The sequence below is a fragment of the Ceratotherium simum genome, chromosome 6, assembly GCF_057802395.1.
Source record: "Ceratotherium simum simum isolate JZ-2026a chromosome 6, ASM5780239v1, whole genome shotgun sequence".
Classification (NCBI taxonomy): Eukaryota; Metazoa; Chordata; class Mammalia; order Perissodactyla; family Rhinocerotidae; genus Ceratotherium; species Ceratotherium simum.
The window spans coordinates 29,786,035-29,810,650 of record NC_141905.1 but is presented as its reverse complement, the minus strand read 5'-3'; the positions used below and the strand labels follow the sequence as shown (position 1 = coordinate 29,810,650).

At 52.4% G+C, this 24,616-nt stretch overlaps 1 protein-coding gene across 1 annotated transcript in view; it reads left to right on the top strand.

Moving 5' to 3' along the window:
• The window catches only part of CDH23 (cadherin related 23), a 402,905-nt gene that overhangs the window by 263,124 nt on the left and 115,165 nt on the right, over positions 1 to 24,616 (top strand). The window contains exons 14-21 of the mRNA XM_087432054.1: positions 2,154 to 2,218; positions 7,547 to 7,784; positions 9,202 to 9,307; positions 11,480 to 11,607; positions 16,424 to 16,496; positions 18,687 to 18,803; positions 22,462 to 22,574; positions 23,845 to 23,952. Coding sequence (XP_087288180.1) covers positions 2,154 to 2,218; positions 7,547 to 7,784; positions 9,202 to 9,307; positions 11,480 to 11,607; positions 16,424 to 16,496; positions 18,687 to 18,803; positions 22,462 to 22,574; positions 23,845 to 23,952 — 948 coding nt within the window. The remainder of the gene's footprint in view (positions 1 to 2,153; positions 2,219 to 7,546; positions 7,785 to 9,201; positions 9,308 to 11,479; positions 11,608 to 16,423; positions 16,497 to 18,686; positions 18,804 to 22,461; positions 22,575 to 23,844; positions 23,953 to 24,616) is intronic.

Genomic DNA, 24,616 nt, shown 5'->3' with positions numbered 1-24,616 from the left:
TGTTTACCCTCTCTGTGCCTCAATTTCTTCCTCTGTAAATTGGAGGTCGTACTGATAATAGTACCCACTCGTAGGGTTGTTATGAAGATAAAATATGTGACAAGTGTAAGGTGCTCGATAAATGGCTGTTGTCATGAGTCATGACTCAGGGCACCGGAAGGGTCTCTCACGGAGTCGGTCCTGGGTTGGAGGGCAGGTACATAGCTCAGCGTTTTCCTTCCCACTTATTCCACATGCGTCCCCTGAGAACCTGAGATGTCTTCAGAGCCTGCCGGCCCATGGAAGGGACACAGGTCCGCATGCAGTCTACTGGGACAGAAACAGTGGGGACACTGAGGGGAAAGTGGGTCCTGTAAGAGCAGTCCTTTCACAGTGTTTGCGTATATCAAATCGTCACGGTGTACACCTTAAACATATGGGAATTCTGTTTGTCAATTATACCTCAATAAAGCTAAAAAATTAATATAAGATCAAACAAAGATACTGAAACATTTTTAGCAGCACAATTTTATCCAGTTATGACCCTATAGCGAAGCCCGCAATAGACGTAAGTGGACCCAAGGTCAATCGAGGCCTTGCCCGCCTGGCATCTGGTGGCAGGCAGCAGTTTGCCCGGCTCCAGGGCACTGGCCTGGAAGGGAACAGAGTCACAGTGCCTGGCATGGAGCGTATACTTAGTAAGGAACTATTGAATGAATGGTGTCATTTAGCCTGCACTGTGGACTGTAACCAGGCCAGTGACAATGCAGAAGCCCAGAGGTCCTAGCCACAAGAGCCACTCCTCCACTAGAACTGCATCATCCTGGAGAAGGGAGGGGATGGAGTGGGGTCTCACTCTGGTGGCCTGAAGAAGGAACCCCAGGCTGGAAGTGGGGATCTCAACTTCTGCCCCACTCTGCTTGTAACCTGCTCCTGACCTAGAGGGGTGACAGGGTTACGCCAGGCCTCACTGGGGTCTGGGCCTCAGTTTTGTGCTCTGTGAGATGGGTGGAAATGTCTGTCTTCCTCATCATGTTGTGACAGTTGTGAGGATGAAATGAGGTCATAACAAACACGATGGTCTTTGTAAAAGGCGTGATAGTGCGGGCTGGCGTGGTCACCATCATTGCCATTGTCATCAGCATAAGGCAGGCCTCTCTCCCCCGTCTCTTTTGACTGCAAGTGACAGAAAGCCAACTTGGACCAGCCTGAGTAAAAGAGGTCTTGTTGGACTCACAGACCAAACTGCGGTGGGAAGGGCTGTCAGATTCAGGACTCTAGAGCTACCAGGATTCAGCCCCCCTCCTCCCCTAGCTCTCCTCTGGGGGCGCCTTCATCCTCCCCACACATCCAGCAGCTGCCAGTTTCGTCCTAGCTTAACTGCCCTGGAGGAAAGCTTTTACCCCAGCAACAATATGAAGAATCCCAGGGAAGGATTCTGATAGGCCCTAGCTGTGGTCAAGGGCCCCTCCCAGCCCAGTCCCTGTGGTCACAGGCAGAGCAGGCAGCTCCCACTCGGACCACTTGATCGAGCAGAGAGAGGTGCCAGAGAAGATGGAGGTGGGCGGCAGACTGTTTGCAGCAGAAGAGGTTGTCATCCAGGTGACAGTCTGCCCTATGCATGCAATGGATTATTCTCAGGGTTAAAGAAGGGAGGGGCACCAGAAATCCCCCCGAGGGGCCTCCCCGACTGGGTAGCACATCTGACTTGGGGGCTTTGGGGACTGGGAGAGAATCACCGAAGAATCCACCAGCCGGCTGAACCCACCCCCACCTCCGTTTGTGATACTTCACAAACCTACAGGTTGTCACTCCAAGCCACAGGTCCAGGGGCTCTCCTCCCAGCCCCCGAGGATCTGCAGAGAATAAGTCTGCCCAGCCTGACGTGAGTCCAGGAGGGGTGGTTCCACAAAGTTAGAGATTTAGATAGAAGACCAACCCACTAGAACTGCGCTCTCCAGTATAAATTTAAATAGCCATTTGTACCTGGTGGCAACCATGGTGAACAGCGTGGGTTCAGATAATTCGGCCTGGGCCAGAGGCGTTGTGTGGGAGAATGGACAACTCCCATACAGTGGTTTGAGAATGGCATGAGTTCGCTGTGGACGTTTCCTGGGGAGATCGGAGCCCTGGCTGGGTCTAGCAGTAATGACGTCTTGTTCTCACCTTTGCAGGCCACAGACAATGATGTGGGCACCTTCGGGGAAGTCAACTACTTCTTCAGCGATGACCCTGACCGGTGAGATCCTGCCCCAGCCCCTCCGCAGTGGCCCTCTGCCTCTCTCATGGTCTGGGAAACTTCTCAGTGCCCAGGGAGGGCGCTGTGCCCCGTGGCTGGAGCACTGGGCTGGGAGTCACAAACCCCGCTGGTTTGGCCCTGCTGGTGGTACAGTCGTGCTCCAGTCCTCTAACTCTCTGGAGCGTGGTTTCTCTGACCCTCAAAAGATAGCCTTTTGCTTTGGGGATGAAGAAGCTTTGACTTGCTAATGGGAGCACACTGTCACCAGTTGCAGCAGCTAGCATTTATGAAGCTCTTACCATGTGTCAGGCTCTTTGCCGAGTGCTTTACACACATTATCTGATGTGATTCTCACAACTAGATGATGGAGGAACTCAGCGCTAGGCACTATTATCATCCCCACTTTACAGATGAGGAAACTGCAGCCCAGAGATGCTAAGTCACTTGCCCAAAGTCACACAGCTAGTAAGCACACAGCATGCAGGGCCAGGCCTCTGCATGTGGCCCTCACCATCAGGGTACTCAGCCTCCAGCAGGAGGGGGCTGTCAACGTGCTGCAGCCATTAGGTAGGTGGCTGGCCTCAGCCCTGACCTGTGCTGGCCTTGCCCTGTCACCCACCGTGATTCTGGGCTGTGTCTCTACCTTGTCTTCAGTTAAGCTGAGCCAAGGGGAAGCCCTCTCATTTTTAACAAGATCGAAAGCCAAGTTGAATTCAGAGGCAGATCTGGTTCTAAAATTGAAGTGTCTGATGCATCTGGAAGCCCAACAGGATGAATAAGACAGTGGCTGTCAGCTTGGATTACCAGCCCTGACTGTCTGTGTGAATGACCAGGAGGAGACGGAGCTTGTTAGGTGCATCCGGCCACTCTGTGTCACTCTGTGATGGGGCCTCAAAACGGGAGGAAGGAACCAGCCACAGGATGAAGGCACAGGCATCCCTGCCCCTCAGGGGACCATGTTCATGTGGCCTTGCCCTGATGGTCTTGGGTTTCCTCATCTCTTCCCATCTTCTGAGACCGGGAACGTCCAGGCTTGGTGGCTGGCATCTGTGGACCAGGTCAGGGCACACAAATGCCAGCTGACATCTCAGAGGAGGCTCCTGAAGGGATGTTTAGAGGAGGCAGGTAGAAGGATGGTCTGGCTAGACCTTGCTCCTCCCAGGAGACGTTTGCCAGGCTCTTACCCAAGGCTCAGTCCCTCGAGCAGAAGACAAAGGGTAGCTCCCAAGAGAGGACCGACCACCCCTCCCCTTGCTCAATGCCTTGCTGCCAGTTTAAAGCATTTTGGTACAAAAACATCTGGGATGGCAGAATTTCTTTTTATTTTTTAATTGCCCAAATATGTGTATGTTTTTTTATTGAGATACAATTGGCATACAGTAGTCCCCCCTTATCCACAGGGGATGCGTTCCAAGACCCCCAGTGGATGCCTGAAACTAGATAGTACTGAACCCTATATATACTACGTTTTTTCCTATACATACATACACATGGTGAAGTTTAATTTATAAAATTAGGCCCAGTAAGAGACTACAATAACTAATAATAAAATAGAACAATTATAGCAATATACTGTAATAAAAGTTACTGTAGATCTTAGCAGCCTCAGCATATGATTTTTTTTCTTATTAATCAAGAACTTGCACCTTTTCACTTAAAGGAAGCACTTGGCGGCTTCTCTTTGGCATATCTAAATTGCCAGTGTCACTGCTCTTATGCTTTGGGGCCGTTATTAAGTAAAATGAGGGTTACATGAACACAAGCACTGCGATATCATGACAGTCGATCTGAAAACCAAGATAGATACTAAGACTAACGGACAGGTACTGTATACACTGTGGATACGCTGGACAGAGGGATGATTCATGTCCTGGTTGGGCAGAGCAGGAAGACTTGAGATTTCATCATGCTACTCAGAACGGTGTGCAATTTAAAACTTATGAATTATTTCTAGAATGTTCCATTTAATATATTCAGACCACAGGTAACTGAAACCAAAAGAGAAACCATGGATAAGGGAGGACTACTGTATAACATTATATTAGTTTCAGATGTACAACATAATGATTCGATATTTGTATATATTGTGAAATGATCACCACAATAAGTCTAGTTAACTTCTGTCACCATACATAGTTACAAAGTTCTTTTTCTTGTGATGAGGACTTTTAAGATCTACTCTCTTAGTAGCTTTCAAATATGTAATACAGTGTTATTAACTATAGTCACCATGCTGTACATTACATCCCCATGACTCATTCATGTTATAACTGCAAGTTTGTACCTTTTGACCCCCTTCACCCATTTCGCCCATCCATTTACCCCCCGCCTCTGGCAACCACCAGTCTGTTCTCTGTATCTATGAGCTCAGTTGTTTTGTTTTTAGATTCCACATATAAGTGAGACCGTACAGTATTTGTCTTTGTCTGACTTATTTCACTTAGAATAATGCCCTCAAGATCCATCCATGCTGTTGCAAATAGCAAGATTTCCTTCTTTTCTATGGCTGAATAATATTCCATTGTATATATATATACCACATTTTCTTTATCCATTCATCCATTCATGGACACTTAGGTTGTTTCCATATCTTGGCTGTTGTAAATAATGCTGCACTGAACATGGGGTTGCATATATCTTTAGAGTTAATGTTTTTGTTTTTTTCAGATAAATATCCAGAAGTGGAATTGCTGGACATATGGTAGTTCTATTTTTAATTTTCTGAGGAACCTCCATACTGTTTTCCATAGTGGCTGCGCCAATTTACGTTCCCACCAACAGTGCACAAGGATTCCCTTTTCTCCACATCCCTGCCAGCACTTGTTATTTCTTGTACTTTTGATAATAACCATTCTAACAGGTGGGAAGTGACATCTCATTGTTGCTTTGATTTGCATTTCCCTGATGGTTAGTGATGTTGAGCATCTTTTCTTGTACCTGTTGGCCATCTGTATGTCTTCTTTGGAGAAATGTCTATTCAGATCCTCTGCCCATTTTGTAATCAGATTGTTTGGTTTTTTAGCTATTGAGTTATAAGAGTTCTTTATCTATTTTGGATATTAACTCGTATCAGATATATGATTTGCAGATATTTTCTCCAATTCCATAGGTTGACTTTCCTTTTGTTGATGGTTTCCTTTGCTGTGCAGAAGCTTTTTAGTTTGATGTAGTCCCACATGTTTATTTTTGCTTTTGTTGTTGCCTTTGCTTTTGGTGTCAAATCCAAAGAGTCATCACCAAGACTGATGTCAAGGAGCTTACTGCCTGTGTTTTCTTCTAGGAGTTTTATGGTTTCAGGTCTTACATTCAAATCTTGAATCCATTTTGAGTCGATTTTTGTGTATGGTGTAAGTGGTCCAGTTTCATTCTTTTGCACGTGGTTATCCTGTCAACACCATTTATTCAAGAGACTGTCCTTTTCCCATTGTATATTCTTGGCTCCTTTGTCGTAAATTAATTGACCATATTGCATGGGTTTATTTCTGGGCTCTCTCTTCTGTTCCATTGATCTATGTGTCTGTTTTTATGCCAATTCCATACTGTTGTGATTACTATAGCTTTGTAGTATAGTTTGAGATCAGGGAGTGTGATGCCTCCAGCTTTGTTTCTTCTTTCTCTTGCTTTGACTGTTTGGGGTCTTTTGTGATTCCACACAAATTTTAGGATTGTTTGTTCTATCTCTGTGAAAAATGCCATTGGAATTTCAATAGGGATTGCATTGTATCTGTAGATTGCTTTGGGTAGTATGGACATTTTAACAATATTAATTCTTCCAATCCATAAGTACAGAATACTTTTTCATTTATTTGTGTCGTCTTCAGTTTCTTTCATGAATGTCTTACAGTTTTCAGTGTACAGGTCTTTCACCTCCGTGGTTAAATTATTCCTGGATATTTTATTCTTTTTGATGCAATTAAATAGGTTTTCTTAATTTCCCTTTCTGATAGTTTGTTTTTAGTGTATAGAAATACAACACATTTCTGTATATTGATTTTGTATCTTGCAGCTTTACTAAATTCATTTATTCTAACATTTTTTCATGAAGTCTTTAGGGTTTTCTACATATACTATCATGTCATCTGCAATTAGTGACAGTTTTACTTCTTCTTTTCCCATTTGGATGCCTTTTATTTCTTTTTCTTGCCTAGCTCTGGCTAGGACTTCCAATAACATGTTAAATAAGAATGGCAAGAGTGGGCATCCTTGCCTTTATTCCTCATCTTTCAGCTTTTCACCGTTGCGTATGACGTTAGCTGTGAGCTTGTCATGTGTGGCCTTTATTATGTTGAGGTACATTCCCTCTGTACTCAGTTTGTTGACAGTTTTTATCATAAATGGATGTTGAATTTTGTCAAATGCTTTTTCTGCATCTACTGAGATTATCATATGATTTTTACCCTTCATTTCATTAAAGGTGTGTATCACATTGGTTGATTTGTGGATGTTGACCCATCATTGCATCCCTGGGATAAATCCCACTTGATCATGGCGTATGATCCTTTTAATGTGCTGTTGAATTAGTTTGTTAGTATTTTGTTGAAGATTTTTGCGTCTGTGTCCATCAGGCATATTGGCCTGTGATTTTCTTTTCTTGTGGTGTCCTTGTCTGGTTTGGGTATCAGGGTGATGCTGGCCTTGTAAAATGAGTTTGGAAGCGTTTCTTCCTCTTCTGTTTTTTGGAAGAGTTTGAGAAGGATTGGTATTAGTTCTTCTTTAAATGTTTGGTAGAATTCACCAGTGAAGCTGTCTGGTCCTGGACTTTTGTTTCATTGGGAGGTTTTTAATTATTGATTCAATCTCCTTATTAGTAATCAGTCTGTGCAGATTTTCTATTTCTTCATGATCCATTCTTGGTAGGTTGTATGTTTCTAGGAATTTATCCATTTCTTCTAGGTTATCCAATTTGTTGGCATATAATTGTTCATAGTAGTCTCTTATGATCCTTTGTATTTCTGTGGTATCAGTTGTAGGAATTTCTGACCATTACAGTTCTTCAACATCTAAATATCTCTAGTAGGCGGAAACTCCTGTTCACAGCAAGAGGAGGCTCATTCTACCTGAATTTCCTCTGATTAAATCCACCTATTCCTGCCCTTTTGGCGCCTGACAGCTCCACCCCTCACGTGGTCCTGATCCCTGCCCACCACCTCCCACCCCACTCTGCATTAGAAATAGCTGCTTTTCTTATTTAGGGCAAGTGAAAAAGAAGGCAGATTTCAGACTTGACCCATTTCTCTCTGTTCATCACCCTGGTAAACGCAGGCCCTAATCTACAAGCCTGCTTTAAACCAGGGCGTCCTTTCTCTCCCTCCTCCCTGCCTGACACAGGTTCTCTCTGGACAAGGACACAGGCCTTGTCATGCTGATTGCCAGACTGGACTACGAGCTCATCCAGCGCTTCACCTTGACGCTCATCGCCCGGGACGGGGGCGGCGAGGAGACCACAGGCCGGGTTAGGGTCAACGTGCTGGACGTCAATGACAACGTGCCCACCTTCCAGAAGGATGCCTATGTGGGTGCCCTGAGAGAGAATGAGCCTTCTGTCACACAGCTGGTGCGGCTCCGGGTGAGATGCCAGCGTGTCCTGCGGGCCGGCCATTCATCTGACCCTTCCCTCTGTGCCTTCTTCTTCACCACCCAAGAGGCGTTAACCTCCCGTCCACAGAGAACTCTGCTCAGATTTCGGGTCACGTTCTTGGCAGTGTTGGGCCACCTCTGAGCATCACCTCATGTCCCTGGTTACTGAGTGGGGCTAGTATCTGTCACAGCTTAAACTTCAGGTCTCCATTCAGCAAAAGGACACCCCCCTATCTCCCGTGGCGAGTGCCGAGCAGTCCCCTGTGTGAGGACCCCCATCCAGGCCCTTTAGTGGCTGCTTAGAATCAGGAAGTGCTGCAGCTGGAAGGAACCAGAGGCCGTGGGCACAACCCATTTCACAGAAGGGGAAGCGGAGGGGAGAGGCAGGCTCGAGAAGGCACAGGGAATTAGTGGAATAGTCAGCCAGGACCGGAACTCGGGGCTCCACACTCCAGGTGGCCTCCTGCAATGTGTCCCCACCACGCTCCGGTGACCTCTGACCAGAGACTTCCTAATGTCCTCTCACCCCTTCCCCACTCTGCCCACCCAGAGCTCCATTTAGAACTTGTTTCTGGCAGAGGCAGGACAAAGACAAGGTGGCGGTGGTTGGCATGGGGGATACACAGAGGACAGGACCGTGTGCCCACCCAACATGGCCATGGCTCCCATCGGACCCTGCCCTCCCTTCCTGCACCCAGGGGTTACACCCAGAGTGGTGGGATGCCCCTGGGGCTCTCTAGGGTCAGAGACATCTGGGAAGAAGCTAATTAATTCAGCCACCCCAGAAGACAGTCAAGAGGAAGAAGGATCCCTGACCCCGTTCCAAGTGCCTTCTTCCCTCCTTGCATTCATGCAGCATGCACTTATTAGACACCTACTATGTGCCAAACACTGTGCTGGACTCTAGGTATGCAGCAGCAATCAAGAAACATAAGGTTCCCGGTCGTGTGGAGCTGACGGGCTGAGTGAGGCAGGCAGATATTAAACAAGAAGTTACAGTCAGGTAGGGGCACTGATGGGGTGCACAGCACAGGGCCCCAACCCAGTCAAGAGGTCAGGCAAGGCCTCTGTGGGTGGAGTGTTCGAGCTGGGACTGAAAGGTCTCGGAGACAGTCATGCCAGGTATGATGGAGCCCCTCTCTATCCTCAGGGAACCCTGGTCTTCCCTCATTCTCTGTAGGCCTCTAGCCTGCCCTCAGATTCCCAGGCTTCCTCCACACCCCAGCAGGGAGGGGAGCAGGGTGTCTCCTGGGAGCCAGAGAGTGGCCTCCAGCTAAGGGACAAGAAGATCCTGGGTCACCCAAAGCAGAGGGCTCTGAGAGGGGTCAGTCCTCCCCTCCCACCTACCCTCTCTGGCCCCAGCCTGCTGAGGGATCACGGTGCCCTGTCCACCCTCTTCCTCCCAGGCCACAGATGAAGACTCCCCTCCCAACAACCAGATCACCTACAGCATCGTCAATGCCTCCGCCTTTGGCAGCTACTTCGACATCAGCTTGTATGAGGGCTATGGAGGTACGTATCGGGTAGACCTGAGGGCCCAGCCCGGGCAGGAGGGTGGGCAGGCGGGAGCAGGGCTGCACACTCGCACCTCTCAGGAGGGGCCCTTCTGTCTCCCAGACACCCTGGACCGCTCGGGAAACTGCTCCATAGCTCCTGTCAGCTGGAGCGGCACGTGGCCTGGGGTCACCCTTCTGTAGGATCAGATTTGTATCTCAGATCGGCTGGCTCTTTCTCTGGGTCTTAGGCCCATGGCCAGCCCAGCATCTGATGGTACCACAGTCTGAGGGGTCCCTATTCTTTACCAAGGCTGCCTGGGCAGATCTATGGGGTGGAGGCTTGTTAGCCGAGTTTCCCCATCCTTTGGCCACGCTATGGCCGCTTCCCAGCCCTCCTAGCCTGTGGCCGTTCCCTGCTTGGCCCAGGCACAGTTCTGCACTCTAGACCAGCCCCTGCCTGCCCCACTGTGAGTCCTAATCCCTAGAGCCCGGCAGGGAATAACAGCAGCAACCTCAAGCTCCAAGATCCCAAGACAACCTTGTTTTTCAGACAAGGCAACTAGGGCCCAGAGAGAGGGAGCAACTTGCCTGAGGTCACACAGCAAAGCTTCCAAGTGAGGCCCTTGTGATCTGATTCTTTGTTGCCTCTCCAGCATTGTCTCTCAGCACCCTCCTCCCCCAGCTAGAATCCAGCCTCTTTGAACCCCTTGATGCTCTCTCCCCTTACAGTGGCCACTTCCATGTCTTTGTAGAGTCTTTTCCTTCTGCCAGGAAAGCACTTCCTCCCTGTTCCTTTGTCCTGCCTCCCTCTAACCTCTGGGTAGCTTTAAGGGCTCATTTGGACATCTTTTTCTCTGGGAAGCTTCCCTAATGCTTGAAGATGGATTAGGTGCCCCCAAGGCAGAATGGATGTGCATTGGATGACTCTGGGTCCAGTGCTCATTCCTAGCACCCCACAGTTGTGTCAGAGAAATGCAGTCGCAGAAATTGCAGTCCTGACTCTGAATGCTACAGCCCAATGTTCTCTATAAATCTATGCTCCCCCCTTTAAAAACCTGAGCAGTTTCCTGCTTCTGCCCACCCGCACACCTCACCCTCTTCTCAGCTGGAAGAACCCTCCTTAGGTCTCATATTACTAAAGCAATAGCTTTGTTTCCATTTTCCAAATAGAAAGTTGCAATTTAATATTGTTGTAATGCGTTCGCAGACTACCCGTGCCCCCCACTCCCAAGCCAATATGCCTTCCCTCCCAGAATTGAGACCTATGGCCTAGCACCAGAGCACTAACAGTGCGAGTTCTGGCGTGCGCCGTGGTGGGGACATTTGAGGGCTGAGGCGGCTCTCTTGGCTCCCCCAGTCCTGCCTCTCCACTCTGTCTGCCTTTGGTGTTAAGGTCTTCGCCCACCTTCCAGTGAAGTTCTGCTATGGGTAAAGTCTGCAACACCACACCCTGAGTGTCCGCCCAAGGGGTCCAAACAGTGCCCAGAGCCGGCCACTGGGCAGGCACGAGGAGCCCATGGGGTAGTGCGAGGAGGGGAGAGCGAAAAGAAAAGAGGGGAGAAAGGCGATGAGAGAAAAGGACAGGGCCAGAGGGGAGTCAGGAGGGAGCTGCCCTCTGCACCCCACTGCCTGCACCACCTCCCGCTACCCCGACACTGGGCAATAAATGGGTGGACTCGGTGCTTATCTGGAGGGGATCAGGAGTGGGAACAGGAACAGGACTGGAGAGCCTGGGACATGACGCTGTTCTCCAGGCAGCTTCCAGATTGATGGGGGAGTGCTAGATGACTGGATCAGACAGACAGACAAGCAGGCAGTAGCACCTTCTGAGGAAGAGCCAGGGCTCTGGATTCAGACAAACCTGGCTCAAACATCGGCTCTATCAAGTTGCTAGCTGTGTGACCTTGAGCAAGTTACTGAACCTCTCTAAGCTTGGTTTCTTCATCTGGCGGGGCTTACATTGCCACCAAATAGTTACCACCTGGCAGGCTCAGCACTGGGCCTGGCAAGTGTCACACAACCAGTAAACCTAAGTCCAGACCACGAGGCTCTAGGAGTTCAGAGGCAGGAGGGGACAACGAGGCAGAGCTGGCCCGGCTCATGTCAGCTGCCCACAGCGGAGCGCTGGCCGGCTGGGCATGTAAAGGCTGCTTACAAAGGGGCTGGGGCCCTGTTCCTGTCGTTTCAGTGATCAGTGTGAGCCGTCCCCTGGATTATGAACAGATAGCCAATGGGCTGATTTATCTGACGGTCATGGCCAAGGACGCTGGCAACCCCCCTCTGAACAGCACTGTCCCCGTCACCATTGAGGTGTTTGTAAGTACCCAGGGGTGTGGCCTTGCCCTTCCGGGGTTGAGGGGTGGTGAGTGCTTCCCAGAGTGTGGGGGACCTGCCGGAACCCTGTGTCCCCACATCCTTGGCTGTCCCCACAGCTCTGGGAGTTGCCCGGCAGACTGTCCCAGAGGCTGCCCACTAGCAAACCTCTGCCATTGCTGCAGCAGCCAAGCTGCCTCCCAGCTTGGCCGGAAGGTCCAGGGCCCTGGAACATAGGAAGAGCCAGGCTGTCCTGCTCATTCGGGGGCCTCAGGACACCCTCGGACAGGGCGCAGGAGCTGGGGCGCAAGCAGGGAGGAAATGTGGGATTCCTTCATGTACAGCCACATTCTGTGAAGTTCAAGGGAATTCCTGAAGGTCATCTTCTCTCTCCTGCCTCTCTCTCTATCCTCGTCTTCCTTTTTTGCTCCTTTTTTCCGCTCCTCTGAAGATCCAAAGGGGCCTGAAACCAAACCACAGCTTGTCTGACACGAATATCAACCACACCTTAGTGCCTTCTGTGTCTGAAATTATCAGTCACCGAATCCATCTCCACGCTGCTTCATTTGCCCCGTGCTGCTCCCCCAGCGATCCCGGGAGGCAGATTGTGGTCTGACAGCGGGCCAGCGGGCCTTTCCCCCCGAGACCACCCCTATTGCGCACGCACAAGCTGACCCCCCACCTCATAAAGGCTGCTGCCTGCAGGAGAGGGTGAACGTGTGTTGATGGAAGAGTTAGTACATTACCGGCTCCGGGAGGATTAGATCAGATTGTCACGTTAGCAGATACGCTGTGATTTGACATAACGCTCAGGAGAATCTCGCCCAGAACAGGCTTGCTGGATGACCTTGCTGTCCCAGCTGGCTTCGCCAACAGCCTCTGGCGCTGCCCCACAGCTGGCTTTAACACACCTGTCCTCTCAACCCAAGGCTGAGGCTCCAGGGCCACCTCCCGGATGGGAGGGACCTCGTCTGGGCAGGAGACCCTATTGCTTGCTGCACAGGGTGGGGCTGGCAGTGATGGAAAAGTCGAGGGAGATGCCTGGGAGGGAGCCCCGCAGATGGGCATGTGGGAGTGGAATTTAGGAGTGGCATGCAGAGCCAGGTCCAGCAAAGGGAAGGCCAGAGAGTCTGGGGCCTTCATCTGGCACTTCTGGCTTCAGGGAGTGGCAGGGGAGAAGGACAGAGAAGAGGAGACGCATAGACGCCTGGACACTTGTCTACCTTTAACCCGCTACCTCCCACCGTGACGGACCACGGGTGATTCTAGCAAAGAGCTAGAATGCATCCCCTGCCAATCAGTCCTGGTCTTGACCGTTCCTGGTAATGACCACGTCCTGGCCCACATGGCCCCGGCCCTGACCGCATCTCCCAAACCTGACCTTGGTTTCCCAGTCTTGACCACAGCCTAACCTCCCCTAACCCCGGCCTCACTCATAACCCTGACCAGCTGACCCATCACTTTCAAACAGCCCCCACCCTGTGCTGCTCAAGCAGGCGGCAAAGTCCTCCCGTGCTCAAGGTGCAGTAGCAGGTCCTGGAGGGATGTGAAGGGGACTGTGAAGCCTGCCCTCCCCCACCCCGCCCCGGCCAAGGAGACACTGAATAGAGGAGGGAGCATGGCTTTGGAGGTAGATGGCTTTGCCTCCCTCTAGCTGTGTGACCTGGGGTTCTTATCCTCTCTGAGCCTCAGTTTCCTCATCTGCAAAATGGTGATAATCATGGAACTGCCTCGTGATATTGTCATGAGGATTAAAAGAGATCACGCAGGTGGCACTCGGCTGTCATCACAGCTGATAAGGCAGACATGCATACCATCAGCAGCATCCATGCCCCGGGCCGTCGCTAGTGCAAATGGGAGTTCCAAGAACTCAGCTGGGCAGAGAAGGACCCTCTCTAGGCTTTGAGGAAGCGGACGAGGGAGAGGGTGGGACTAGGGGAGGTTTAGGGAAATAGGTTGAGGTGTTCTGCACCAGCCCACGGATGGGCAGGCAGAATTGGCTGAATGGAAATGAAAACTTGTTGAGCTCTGACAGTGTGCCAGGTGCTCTCACATTATGCAGTCTCTCTCAGTCCCATTTTACAGATGAGGCAGCTGAGGCTCAGGGAGGGAACAGAGCTGGTCCAAGGTCACCAAGGTCACACCTTCCTCACTTATTGGCTAGTAAGAGGCATTTGAATTTACTTCCAATCCTAGTAAACTAGGATTTGAACCCTGACCCGTCTGACTCCTGGGTTCACATCCTTTCCACCACACCCCTGGGCCTGGAGCCTTGGAAATCCCTATCTGCACGTGATCGAGACCAATACTCCTCAAAGGTCAGGTGAATTCCCTGGGAATCTTCTTAAAATGCAAATTCTTACTCAGCGCATCTAAGGTAGAGCTGAGACTGCGTTTGTCACCAGCTCCCAGGCAATGCTGATGCTTCTGGTCGAGGGACCACACTTGGAGCAACAAGGCCTTCAAAGATCTGCGGATCTGGAAACCCAGGGACTGCCCCAAACCCCAGTCCCTTTCCCACCTTGCGGCTCAATTAAGAAAGGGACCCGGGGAGGGCCTCTTTCTCTTTTTGCCTCAGCCCCTCGAATGGAACCAGAGCGAGCAGGAAGAGGAAGGCCAAGGGACCGAACTAACCACCTTTCATCTGCTGTGAATGAAAGAGTGGCCGGCAGCCTCAGCCTCCCTCCCTGATACCAAGGAGCGGGGTCTCCATGTGCGGGGGGTGTGGGGGCAGGAATCCACCTCGCTGTCCACTCAGCAAGCCGGGGTGTTCCCTGGCATGGAGCCACCTCAGCCCAGCAGAAGGGGCGTTGTTTTCAGATTCCCTCAGAGCTGCCATGTGGTCAGCAGTGGCCCTGCACTTTCCTTCCGGGTCCACCCTGGCCCCTGGCAGCAGGAGGGTCAGGCAACAGAGACGGGTGCTGCCTGGGCTGTGAGTGAGCATCCTCTCCCGAGCAGGGCTTTCAGACTGTGTAGTCACTTGTGTCTAAGGACCACACTTGAAAAGGTCACCGCCTTTGGGTGGATTTTGCACGTGGGTGATTTTTAAGTAGCTGTCACTTGACTGGGCTGCCTCCTCTCTCCACAAAAAGGATTTTCTCTCAACTGGAAAAAAAAAAAAAAAAAACCCAGCGGAGATGAAGTAGTTGATGGCAGTACTTACTGCCCAGGTTGGGGGTGGGGAGAGGCAGATCAAAGCGACAGGGATCTGGAAGGAGGAGGGGGCCGGCGACAGGGGCCAGGTGATTCCTTTTCATCCACTGCTTGTTGGTTTTTAATAAAGAAGTCAAACTCGGTTTGTAGATTTCCCATTAGGGGACAATAAGCTTTTGTAGAGGGAGCTGCTGAATTAGAACTAATAGCGAATGCGGCACCAGGATCCGGGGAAATATCACCGCTAATAAGTTTCTGCCTCATGCTCTGTCACTGACATTCTCGGCGCCGTTGCGTGCAGCCAAGCAGAAGGCTTAAATATACACGTATATGGGGCACTCATGCCCGCGCCAGGGGCGTGCCCAGGCCTGCTGTCGGGGTGTTGGACGTCAAGTGAGTCCTCACACCGCCAGTGCTCTGAGGCTGGGAGAGAACAGGTCAGCAGGAGCTGGTGCGCAGTCCAGAGCCAGGGGCCAGATTGGGGAAAAAGAAGAGCATTCCTTTCTGGGCACCCACGGTCCCTGCAGGATGGAATTCTCTGAAGTCCCAAGGGGTGGATGGCCAGGTAGCATGCCGGCCTTTTTCATGCTTGCTCAGCCAGACGTAACTCCAGCAAAAGAGGCGTACTCCAGGAGTCTTCCCCTCAAAGAGCTCCCAGTTCCCTGGGGGAAATGAAGCCCTCAGAGCATGCACCCCTGAAGACTGCAGCCTAAAGACTCCCCAGGGGGTCGTGACCCAGGCTGACCCCTGAGCTCTGCACAGGGCTCTTGGGAAAGGGGAAAAAGCTCTGAGTCAGGTGGGCCAGTGAGGCTTCCTCCAAGTGGGGAACAGGCAGGAATTCTTGCTGAGTGATTGCAAAAGGCAGTTGGTGCGTGTGGGAGTCTTAAAGGGTAGGAAAGTCTCCCTTGATTGTGGAGGAGGGAGATAGCATGTGGAGGAGCTGGAGGAGGCCGAGGCTGCTCCTGGGCCCCAGCCTGCCAGTTCAGCCCATGGCCACTGACCATTGTCCCTCTGGCCTGGTTGCTGAAGAAGACTGGGCCTGAGGAGGGATTGCTCCAGAACTGGAGGTGGTAGGTTCTGAGCCAGGGTTTGCCCAGGGGGGCAGAGGAGCAGCTGTTCTTTTGTGTGTGGAGGGTTCTAGAATTCAGGCTCTGGGAACACCTGACCCCCACCTGCCACTGCATACTTCTGGGTTGGAGTGCTCCTTTCTCCCTTCACTTCTAGGAGGGCTCTTAGAACCTTCCACCATCGTCTTGGTGGAGCTGGGAGGGAGGTTCCGGGTGGGCATCCCCAGCATGGGGGCTTATGAGCTGAGCGGGGCAGAACTGGAGTAAGCTTGGAGCTCAGTTGGAGGACTGATGGGGGGAGCCAAGGGGGCGAGAGCTGTAGGCAGTTCCAAGTGCTGCCTTCATTCTCCATCTCCCTGGCCCTCACCATCCCTTCCCGATGCCCACGTGTTTCCCCAAGTCCTGTCCTGCCTTCTTTAACTGTAGCCCAGCCGGAGGGGCACCTGGCCCTCTCGTGGCACCCCATGTGGCTCTGGTTATACATTGAGGCCAGAGCTCCTCAGCCAGCTGTGCCCAGCCTCCCCTTGGTGCCAGCCTGCGACAGCTGACCAGCCCCAACTGCCTCTTTGGTTCCTGCAACCTCTCTGTTTTCCTTCCAGGATGAGAATGACAACCCTCCCACCTTCAGCAAGCCTGCCTACTTCGTGTCCGTGGTGGAGAACATCATGGCAGGTATGGGCCCAGGCAGGGGAGGGCATGAAGGCAGGAAACCGGCAGTCCCGGCACATACAGTGTGCAGACCTAAGTTTGCACACTGATTCAGGGGACCTGTGCCCCTCCCTGTCTGTTTCTCATGACACATGAGGGACCCTTTGGAGATGTCCAGTTGTCTGCCAGCCAGCAGCTAATCACAGAGCACCGGCTATGTGCAGACACTCCACTAGGCTCTTGGTCCCTGCTCTCCTGCAGCTATGTTCTAGCAGGAAAGAGAATAGTGAGCAGTAATTAAATCAACAACGTTGATTAAACAAGAGTGTACAGAGAGTTCTGAGATGACGGTGCTGTGAGGCAGGCCCCAGGGGCCATGACAGTGGAAGGGGTGGCCTTGAAGGTTGGTGTGTGTTCCTACGTGAGAATGACAATGAGAAGCTCATCCCTGGCCCAGGTCTCAGGTGGCACGGCCCACCTTGCAGAGCCAGGACCACCAGCTCCACGCTCAGATTCCAGGGGACCAGCTCTGTCCTGGGGCCAGGCTGATAGCTTCATTCTTACACCAAAAGTATACTACTCTAGTGGGGAAGACACCCATATCAGGAATTGCTGAAGCAAGGGGAGGAGTCGGGACAGCTGGGGTCAGGGACAAGTGGAGGAGTCGGGGACAGCTGGAAGAGTCAGGACAGCTGGAGGACTCAGGTGAGAGCTGGAGGAGTCAGGACAGCTGGAGGACTCGGGGGACAGCTGGAGGAGTCAGGACAGCTGGAGGAGTCAGGACAGCTGGAGGACTCGGGGGACAGCTGGAGGAGTCAGGACAGCTGGAGGACTCAGGTGAGAGCTGGAGGAGTCAGGACAGCTGGAGGACTCGGGGGACAGCTGGAGGAGTCGGGGACAGCTGGAGGAGTCGGGGACAGCTGGAGGAGTCAGGACAGCTGGAGTCAGGGACAGCTGGCGTCCGGGGAAACCTCCCCTGGCACCATGGAAACTTCTAAATAGAGCCTCATAGTACTTTCCTGGAGTCTGATGATTTGCTGTTGGGTGCCAGGCTGTGCCCCGCCACCCTTCCCCCTCCCAGTTGGCAGCCCCTGGAGAATGTCACTGCTGAAGTGGCCTCGTGCACTCCACACCATCCTCAGGGCCTCTGCTCAGGAGTGGCCTCATCATGGCACTTAATCCTCTTCCATGCTGAGTATGCTTGGATAGGGGGTGTGTCAGGGTCCCTGTACCTGTCCTCCTGCTCCAGGCAGGACTGAGAGTCAGGTCAGAGGCCTCAGGGCCTCCTGGAAGGGGCTAGAATGACCTGCCTGTTCCACAGCCCCGCACCAGGCCCCTTACACCCCAGGGACTTTTGATACATCAGCACAGTAGAAACTGTGTCTGCGGCTCCTGGAGAGCTACCACCCGCAGGCTTTATCCCGCGGGATCCTCACCACCAGCCCCACAAGTTGGGCTTTATAGTTAGACCCATTTTACAGAGAAAGAGGCTGAGGCTCAGACAAGTTAAGGCACTGGCCAGAAGTCCTGCAGGACTCCAGCTGGGTGTCATGACTCCAGAAGTCTGCACATTCAGCCTCCCCACTGTCTTGCCAGAGCTAGCAGGAGGGGGCTGGGGCCACAGCTCTGGCGGACACGGCCTCAGGACAGACTGCTCGCAGGGTCTGGCTAGGGCAGCCAGGAAAGCTGATCCCCCAACCCAGGATTTCACAGAGATGGAAATGAAGGTGAGGGCCTTAACTGGACATTAAGGAGAAAATAAAAACCCTTATAAATGCCCCTTGTGAACAAGATAAAACAAGACTGAAATTGAATACAATAAATGTAGACTAATTTAATATGGAGCTTCATTTCTTTTTGACTCAAAGTCAAAGCTGGTCAATGTGAGTGTATTTAATATGGTGGCCAGCCAGGGAGGCGTGGGGGAGAGGCCATGGTGTGCTCCCTGAGGCTGGCCCAGGAGGGGGAGGGGGGCGGGCTCAATCCCTCCCAGGCTCCAGGTCCCACCTTCCGCGGAGCGTTGTCCCCGCACAGCCCAGGATCTGGGCCATGGGAGCAAGTGGTTGAGCCCACTCGCATCCCTGGGTCACCCCTGCGGGCAAGCTGCCCGCCTCCTGAGGGCTGGTCACCAGGTGGTCCCACGGCCCGCTCCTAGGGCCTGAGGCTGCGGGGCCAGGGTGAGTGGCACACCCCTGCCCCTTTGTGTCCCTGAAGGAGCCACGGTGCTGTTCCTGAATGCCACAGACCTGGACCGCTCCCGGGAGTACGGCCAGGAGTCCATCATCTACTCCCTGGAGGGCTCCTCCCGGTTCCGGATCAACGCCCGCTCAGGTGAGCCCTGTTCTGGTCCTCTGCACCTCAGGCTGACTCGCCGTACCCAGCCCAGGGCTGCCTCTGGGCCAGGGTCTCCACCCCCTCACAGGAAGCCCCCATTTTTGAGCAAGCCAGCTTTGCGCGCCTGGTTTATCCCTGAATGTTAATTTGGGTGTGATTACTAATCTCAACCCCTCCTCAGAATCACAACGTGAATTTATCCACTGAAGGGTGTCTTTCGATGGTGAAGAGCCCTGTTACGTGTAAAATGTGTTCCATTTTACAGAGGGCCGGCTAACATACCACTCTTCAGGGCCACCTTTCTTCAAGCCTAAGTGTCGCCCTCCCTCAGCTGCCCACCTCATTCTTGAATCCTTCTCCTCTTCCTAACACGGCGTGTGTCTCGGCTTCCCCACCTGCAAAATGAGGCTGCTCCTATTCAGACTGTGGTGTGGACTGAGTCATTCCAGGGATCACCCTTGGAGGAGCCCCTGGCACAGAGCAAGTGCTAACAGTTAGCTTATCACCAGCATTCTGCCTGGTCTTTTCACCCAGGGGCCCCCATCCCCAGCTGCCTGCTCAGCCCATGTAACTCTCACCTTTCTCTGCGTTTCTCCACATGCCTCCCACCAGATCTCTCTCTGCCTTGAAGCTTCGAGGGCTTGTGTGGGGGACATAAAAAAGCAACAAGGGACCCCAGGCTTTTCAGCCAGAACCTGGGAAGGAACGTGAGGCCCCTGGATATTCACTCAGATATTCATTCAGCTATCAATGGGGGCCTGCTCTCTGCCGGGTACTGTGGTGGGTGCTGGGGTGCAGGATGGAATAAGACAAGGCCCTTCCCTCACAGGGTTCCAAGTCAGCTTAGTGGGCATGCGAGGCTCCCCACTTCCAGGTACCTATTTCTGTATCAGGTAAGGGAGCTGTAGATGTTAAACAGGCAAACCCTGAAATCTCAGTGGCTTAACACAACAGAAATTCTAACTCACACAGCAGTACAATGCCGTGTTCAGTGGGCAGCCTTCCACGTGGTGATTCTGGGACCCAGGCCCCTTCCATGTTGTGGCTTCAAGGTCACTGCAGAAGGGAAAAGAGAACATGGAGTATTGTGCAAGGAGATGTTTATAGGCCAGGCCTGGAGGTGACATATGTCACTTGTTGCCACATCCCAGTGGCCAGAACCAGGCAATGGCCCTGGCTGGATGCAAGGCAGGCTGGGGAACGTAGTCCCTGGCCTGACAGCCACTTTCCAGCAACCATTCTAGCCTGGGAAGGTAGCAGGAATCCTTGGTGGACTCTGGCCATCCCTGCCACAGGTGGTCAGTGACCCAGCAGGGCGTTAAGTCTTCTGTCCATGCCTCTCTGGTCAAAGTCTGCCTTCAATCTCTCTTTCATCCCTTTTTCCTGGAAGCTTGGGGAGCAGATGGCTGGTGCTGATGTGGACAAAGACTGAACACATCCAGGGCCATCCTGGGCCTTCCTCCCTGCTCTCAGGAGCATCCACCCTCTGGCAGCTCACGTTTCCAGGGGACTCAGAGTAATATCGTTAATTAACATTGACCAGGTGCTCAGCCCTGTTCTAAGTGCTCTGACCCGCGTTGTCCCAGTTCGCCTTCTTCACCACTCCGTGAGACAAGTAGTAGCATTATCCCCATTTTCTAGATGAGGAAACTGAGGCACAGGAGAAGTTAAGTAACTTGACTGAGGACTCGGAGAGCCTGAACTCCTGACTCCAGAGCCCAGACTTTGAATGCTACATTGTATAAAGCCACGTTAGAGCCACATGCTGCCACCCAGATACAGCGATGGGCACAGTGACCTTTCAGTGTCCTGCCCTGCCTCCCCAGTCAGGGACCCCGTCTCCACCCCGGGGCCTTTAACAATGACATGGACATTTTCCTGCTGCCTTAACACAGCTCCTTCGGCTCCCAAGGTGTAAGCGTTTTCCTCTGAGCTCCTCGGTCAAATTAGCCAGGCCTGCTCCACAAAGGTGGCCTTAATTGGATCTAATTTCCCAGACAGAAGGAGCCATCTATCATGCCGACAAGTTCATGTTTAAAACTTTTTAGAGATTAATTTCTTCCTCGCCCTGCCAATTAATTGATACCACCCCAGCAAGGAGCGTGGCTCAGCAGGCAGACCTTTGCCAGTCTTTCTTTCCTGGCCTTCGTGCCTTTGCTGCCCTGTCCTCCACCCCCAGCTCCCTCTCAGCCATGCACAGGCCAGAGGACAGGCCAGTGTGGCAGGAAGGGAAATGTGAGAGTAGAAGGATGCCTAGCGGCCGTTGGCCCAGCTCCCTTGTTTTATGATAGAATAAACCAAGCACAGAGAAGTCAAGTAACTTGCCCCAGGTCACCCAGCTTAGGCAATGGGGATAAAAAGATGCACAGCACACAGTCCCCTTGGAGAGCTTCCACAGCCCATTGGAAGGAAACTAGCATTTTCTGTGTATTGGGAGCTTCACCTACAGTCATTTAATCCTCACGACAGCTCTGATTCAAGGGCATACTAATCTCCATTTTACAGATGAGAAACAGAGACTCAGAGAAATTAAGTAATTTCCCCAAGGCCAAGCATCTGGAAGGGGCCATAATCAGAATTCAAATCTGGGTCTCACTGCCCTCAAATACAGGCTCATTCCTGTGGTCCATGTGAGATGGTCAATGGCCTGGCTACCGTGCTCACACCTGCTCGCAGGATGCAATTGCGTGCATCTCTTCCCAGATCCAAGTTCAATGCCATCAAGTTGGCAGTTTAAAATGGGCCCTGGTGGGAATATTTACACCATGGAAATCGGCAAATGCCTTTTTTTTTCTTTTGGGGAGCTGGCTGTCAAGCATTTACTAGCACACCACTACCAGATGACTTCCATATTTTAGTTATACTAAATACAAAGAAAAGTCAAAACAAGCTGACAAAAATTATGGTCTATTTTAAATGTTTGTATTAATAGAATAACTTGCTTATGCACTAAAAAAATTCAAGGCAATATGATTATGTGACTCAGGGTAATTAAGGACATTCGTTTATAACTATTAATTCTCAACGCACCATAGGTTGAACTGTCCAGTAATGAGTCATAAGTCAGAACATGTGTGAAACACTTGCCGTGTTTCAGTCCTGCTGCTGTATTTCCGTGACTGTATGGATAAACAGTGCAGGCGCAGTTCTGAGCTTTCCATGGAAACTAAATCCATCCCACAACAGCCCTATGACATAGGTCCTATCATTGTTCCCTTTTGACCAGATGAGGAAACCGAGGCACAGAGACTTTAAGTAACTAGTTCCAGTGATAAAGCCAGGAAGCTGATGGCAGAAGTCTAAAGGAAAGGTCCTTTGTGACAGAGCTTGAGGCCAAGTAGCCCTCCTGCCCTATTCTCCAGCCCCCAACCCCGTGATCAGCCTCGGGTTTCTCACATCTGAAAATACCCCCTCATCACTGGGTTATATTGCCCAGCTCTGAGTTTCTGAGGTGCTACCCTCGCTCCCTCCGTGAGTACCATCTCACCACCCCACAGTGCGCGCATGTACACATGCACACTCGCACGCACACTCTGCTGGATCATTTGATCTCGCAAGCATCTCTTTCGTGCTCTGACTCTCCTTCCTTCTTGTGCTCTCTCCCTCCTTCCCCGATCTCTCCCTGACCCACCCAAACTTCACCTCTCTCCTGCAGGGGAAATTACCACCACCTCCCTGCTCGACCGTGAGACCAAGTCTGAATACATCCTCATCGTGCGAGCAGTGGACGGGGGCGTGGGCCACAACCAGAAAACTGGCATCGTGACTGTGAGTGCCCACGCCTCCCCTGCCCCCCAGCTCCCACTTGCCGATCAGGTGCTGCTCCCCAGTCATCTTCAGGTTGTACCTCTTAGGCCTCAGGACACAAAGTGAGGCAGTGGGAGTGAAGTGAGGGTGGCAGGTACCAACCCACTGTCAGCCAAGGTCAGCCCTGGGGCCACTACAGCTATAGGGAAGAAAGGCATTCCCACCTGGGACGTGGGGCACTTAAGAGGGGCAAATATTTTCTCACCTGCCCCTAAAAGACCAGCTGGGCAGGTAGCAGAAGGCTTGAGCCCCATGGGCCCCTCGCTACCCTGGCACCTGCCGAGAAACAGGAGCAGGTATTCTTGCCAGGAAGAGTGGCTCAGAGCAGGAAGCAGTGCCCTGGAGGGTCCCCGGGGGCTTGCACCACCCCACCCTAACACTGGTGGTGCCAAGAAAGGATGCTGGGTTTCCCTGCCATGAGTGAGTAGGAGCCATGAAGGCCTGGAGGCCCAGGCCTTGTCACCCTGCCAAGGGTGCCTCAGAGAGTGGGAGGCTAGAGGAGGGACATTGGAGGGTCCTGACTGAGCTCTTGGCTGCTGAAGAGAACGGGGGAGTGAGAGTCAGTAAGACCCTCTGTGGGAGAGGAGGCTGATGGGCTGATGGTCACTCCAGCCACCTCCCCTCCTTGGTCCTCATTTGCTTTCTTCGGCTCTCCCTTGGGAGCCCTCTCCTGACCTCTCTCCATGGCCCACACCCTACCAACAGCAGGTGCCCCTATCCTTGTCCGGCCAGAGGGGCTGGGGTTGGTATCTCTGGGCCAGGGAAGAAAAATCCTCAGTGCCCTGTTCTGTCACGAGAGGCCCCTGCTAATAGGATTCAGAGCTCTATAAATAATTTACCCAGCTGCCAGGTGAGCAGGGAAATTGCTTGGCTTGTAGCTGAGACTGACTGGGAAGCTCAAGAGATTTGATTGGACTCCCCATCCCAGACCTCCCTCACCCTGTCAGACACCTTCAGCCAAGACTAGGGATGGGGTGGGAGAAGTCCCAGGTCACAGGAAGGATTTCTGGGTCATTTCATCCTTTCCCAGCCTCCTGATGGGACTCGGAAGGGTCCTGGCTCCCTCCTGTCCTTGGAAGTCCAGGCCCTGTCCCGAGGCCCCCAGGTTGGGTGGAGGTGGTGGCATTAATGCCAAGATGCCCCATAGGCATCTGAGTGTGTCCCCCTCATGGGCCCTGCCCTCGCACAGCTCAGCTAGGTGCGTCCCACAGTGCCCCTTTTGGCTTCACAGGTCAATATCACCCTCCTGGACATCAACGACAACCACCCAATCTGGAAGGACGCTCCCTACTACATCAACCTGGTGGAGATGACCCCTCCAGACTCTGACGTGACCACGGTGAGTGGTGGTGAGACAGCAGAACTGCCAGGCCACCCTTCCTAGAGGGTGTTTGCCATTCCCTGTGAGCCCTATGGACCTGCCCTTGGGGGGCTGATGAACTTAATGTTTCCCTCTGAGCCAGCCCTTGGGGCAGAGTTCCAGAATCTCTCTTGCATGGTGAAAGATAGTCAGAGGTCAGGGGAAAGCCGTTACCCAGTCCTCAGGGACAGTGGGCTTCAGGCTTTGTCGGAGGGTGCGCAGGCAGCCCAGGGATGGTGCCAGGGGAGCTAGGGCCAGTTCAGCTTGTAGCCTCACTTGCCCTGAGACCCTAGGGCTCTGGCCACCCCCTCAGGAGAGCGCCCAGCCCTCTCAGCAAGTCAGGCCCCTCCCTCAAAGTGCACAAGCTTCAGCTCTGTCCAGCCTTCCCTTTACTGCTCTGTCACTGCCGCCATTGGCCTGGGTCAGCTCCCTCCAAGGCTGACTCCCAGCGTGGGGTTGAAGTTCACCCAGGGATCTCCTGGCACGGGATGTTCCAGGTTTGCACAGGCCCCTGTGCGTGCTGAGTGCGTGTACGCCGAAGTGCTGTGTGCAGGAATGTGACTTGTGGTGGGGAAGGGAGACATAGCCTTGGGGAATCCAGAATCGAGACTGATGTCCTCGGGAAGCTGAGGAAAGCCAGGGT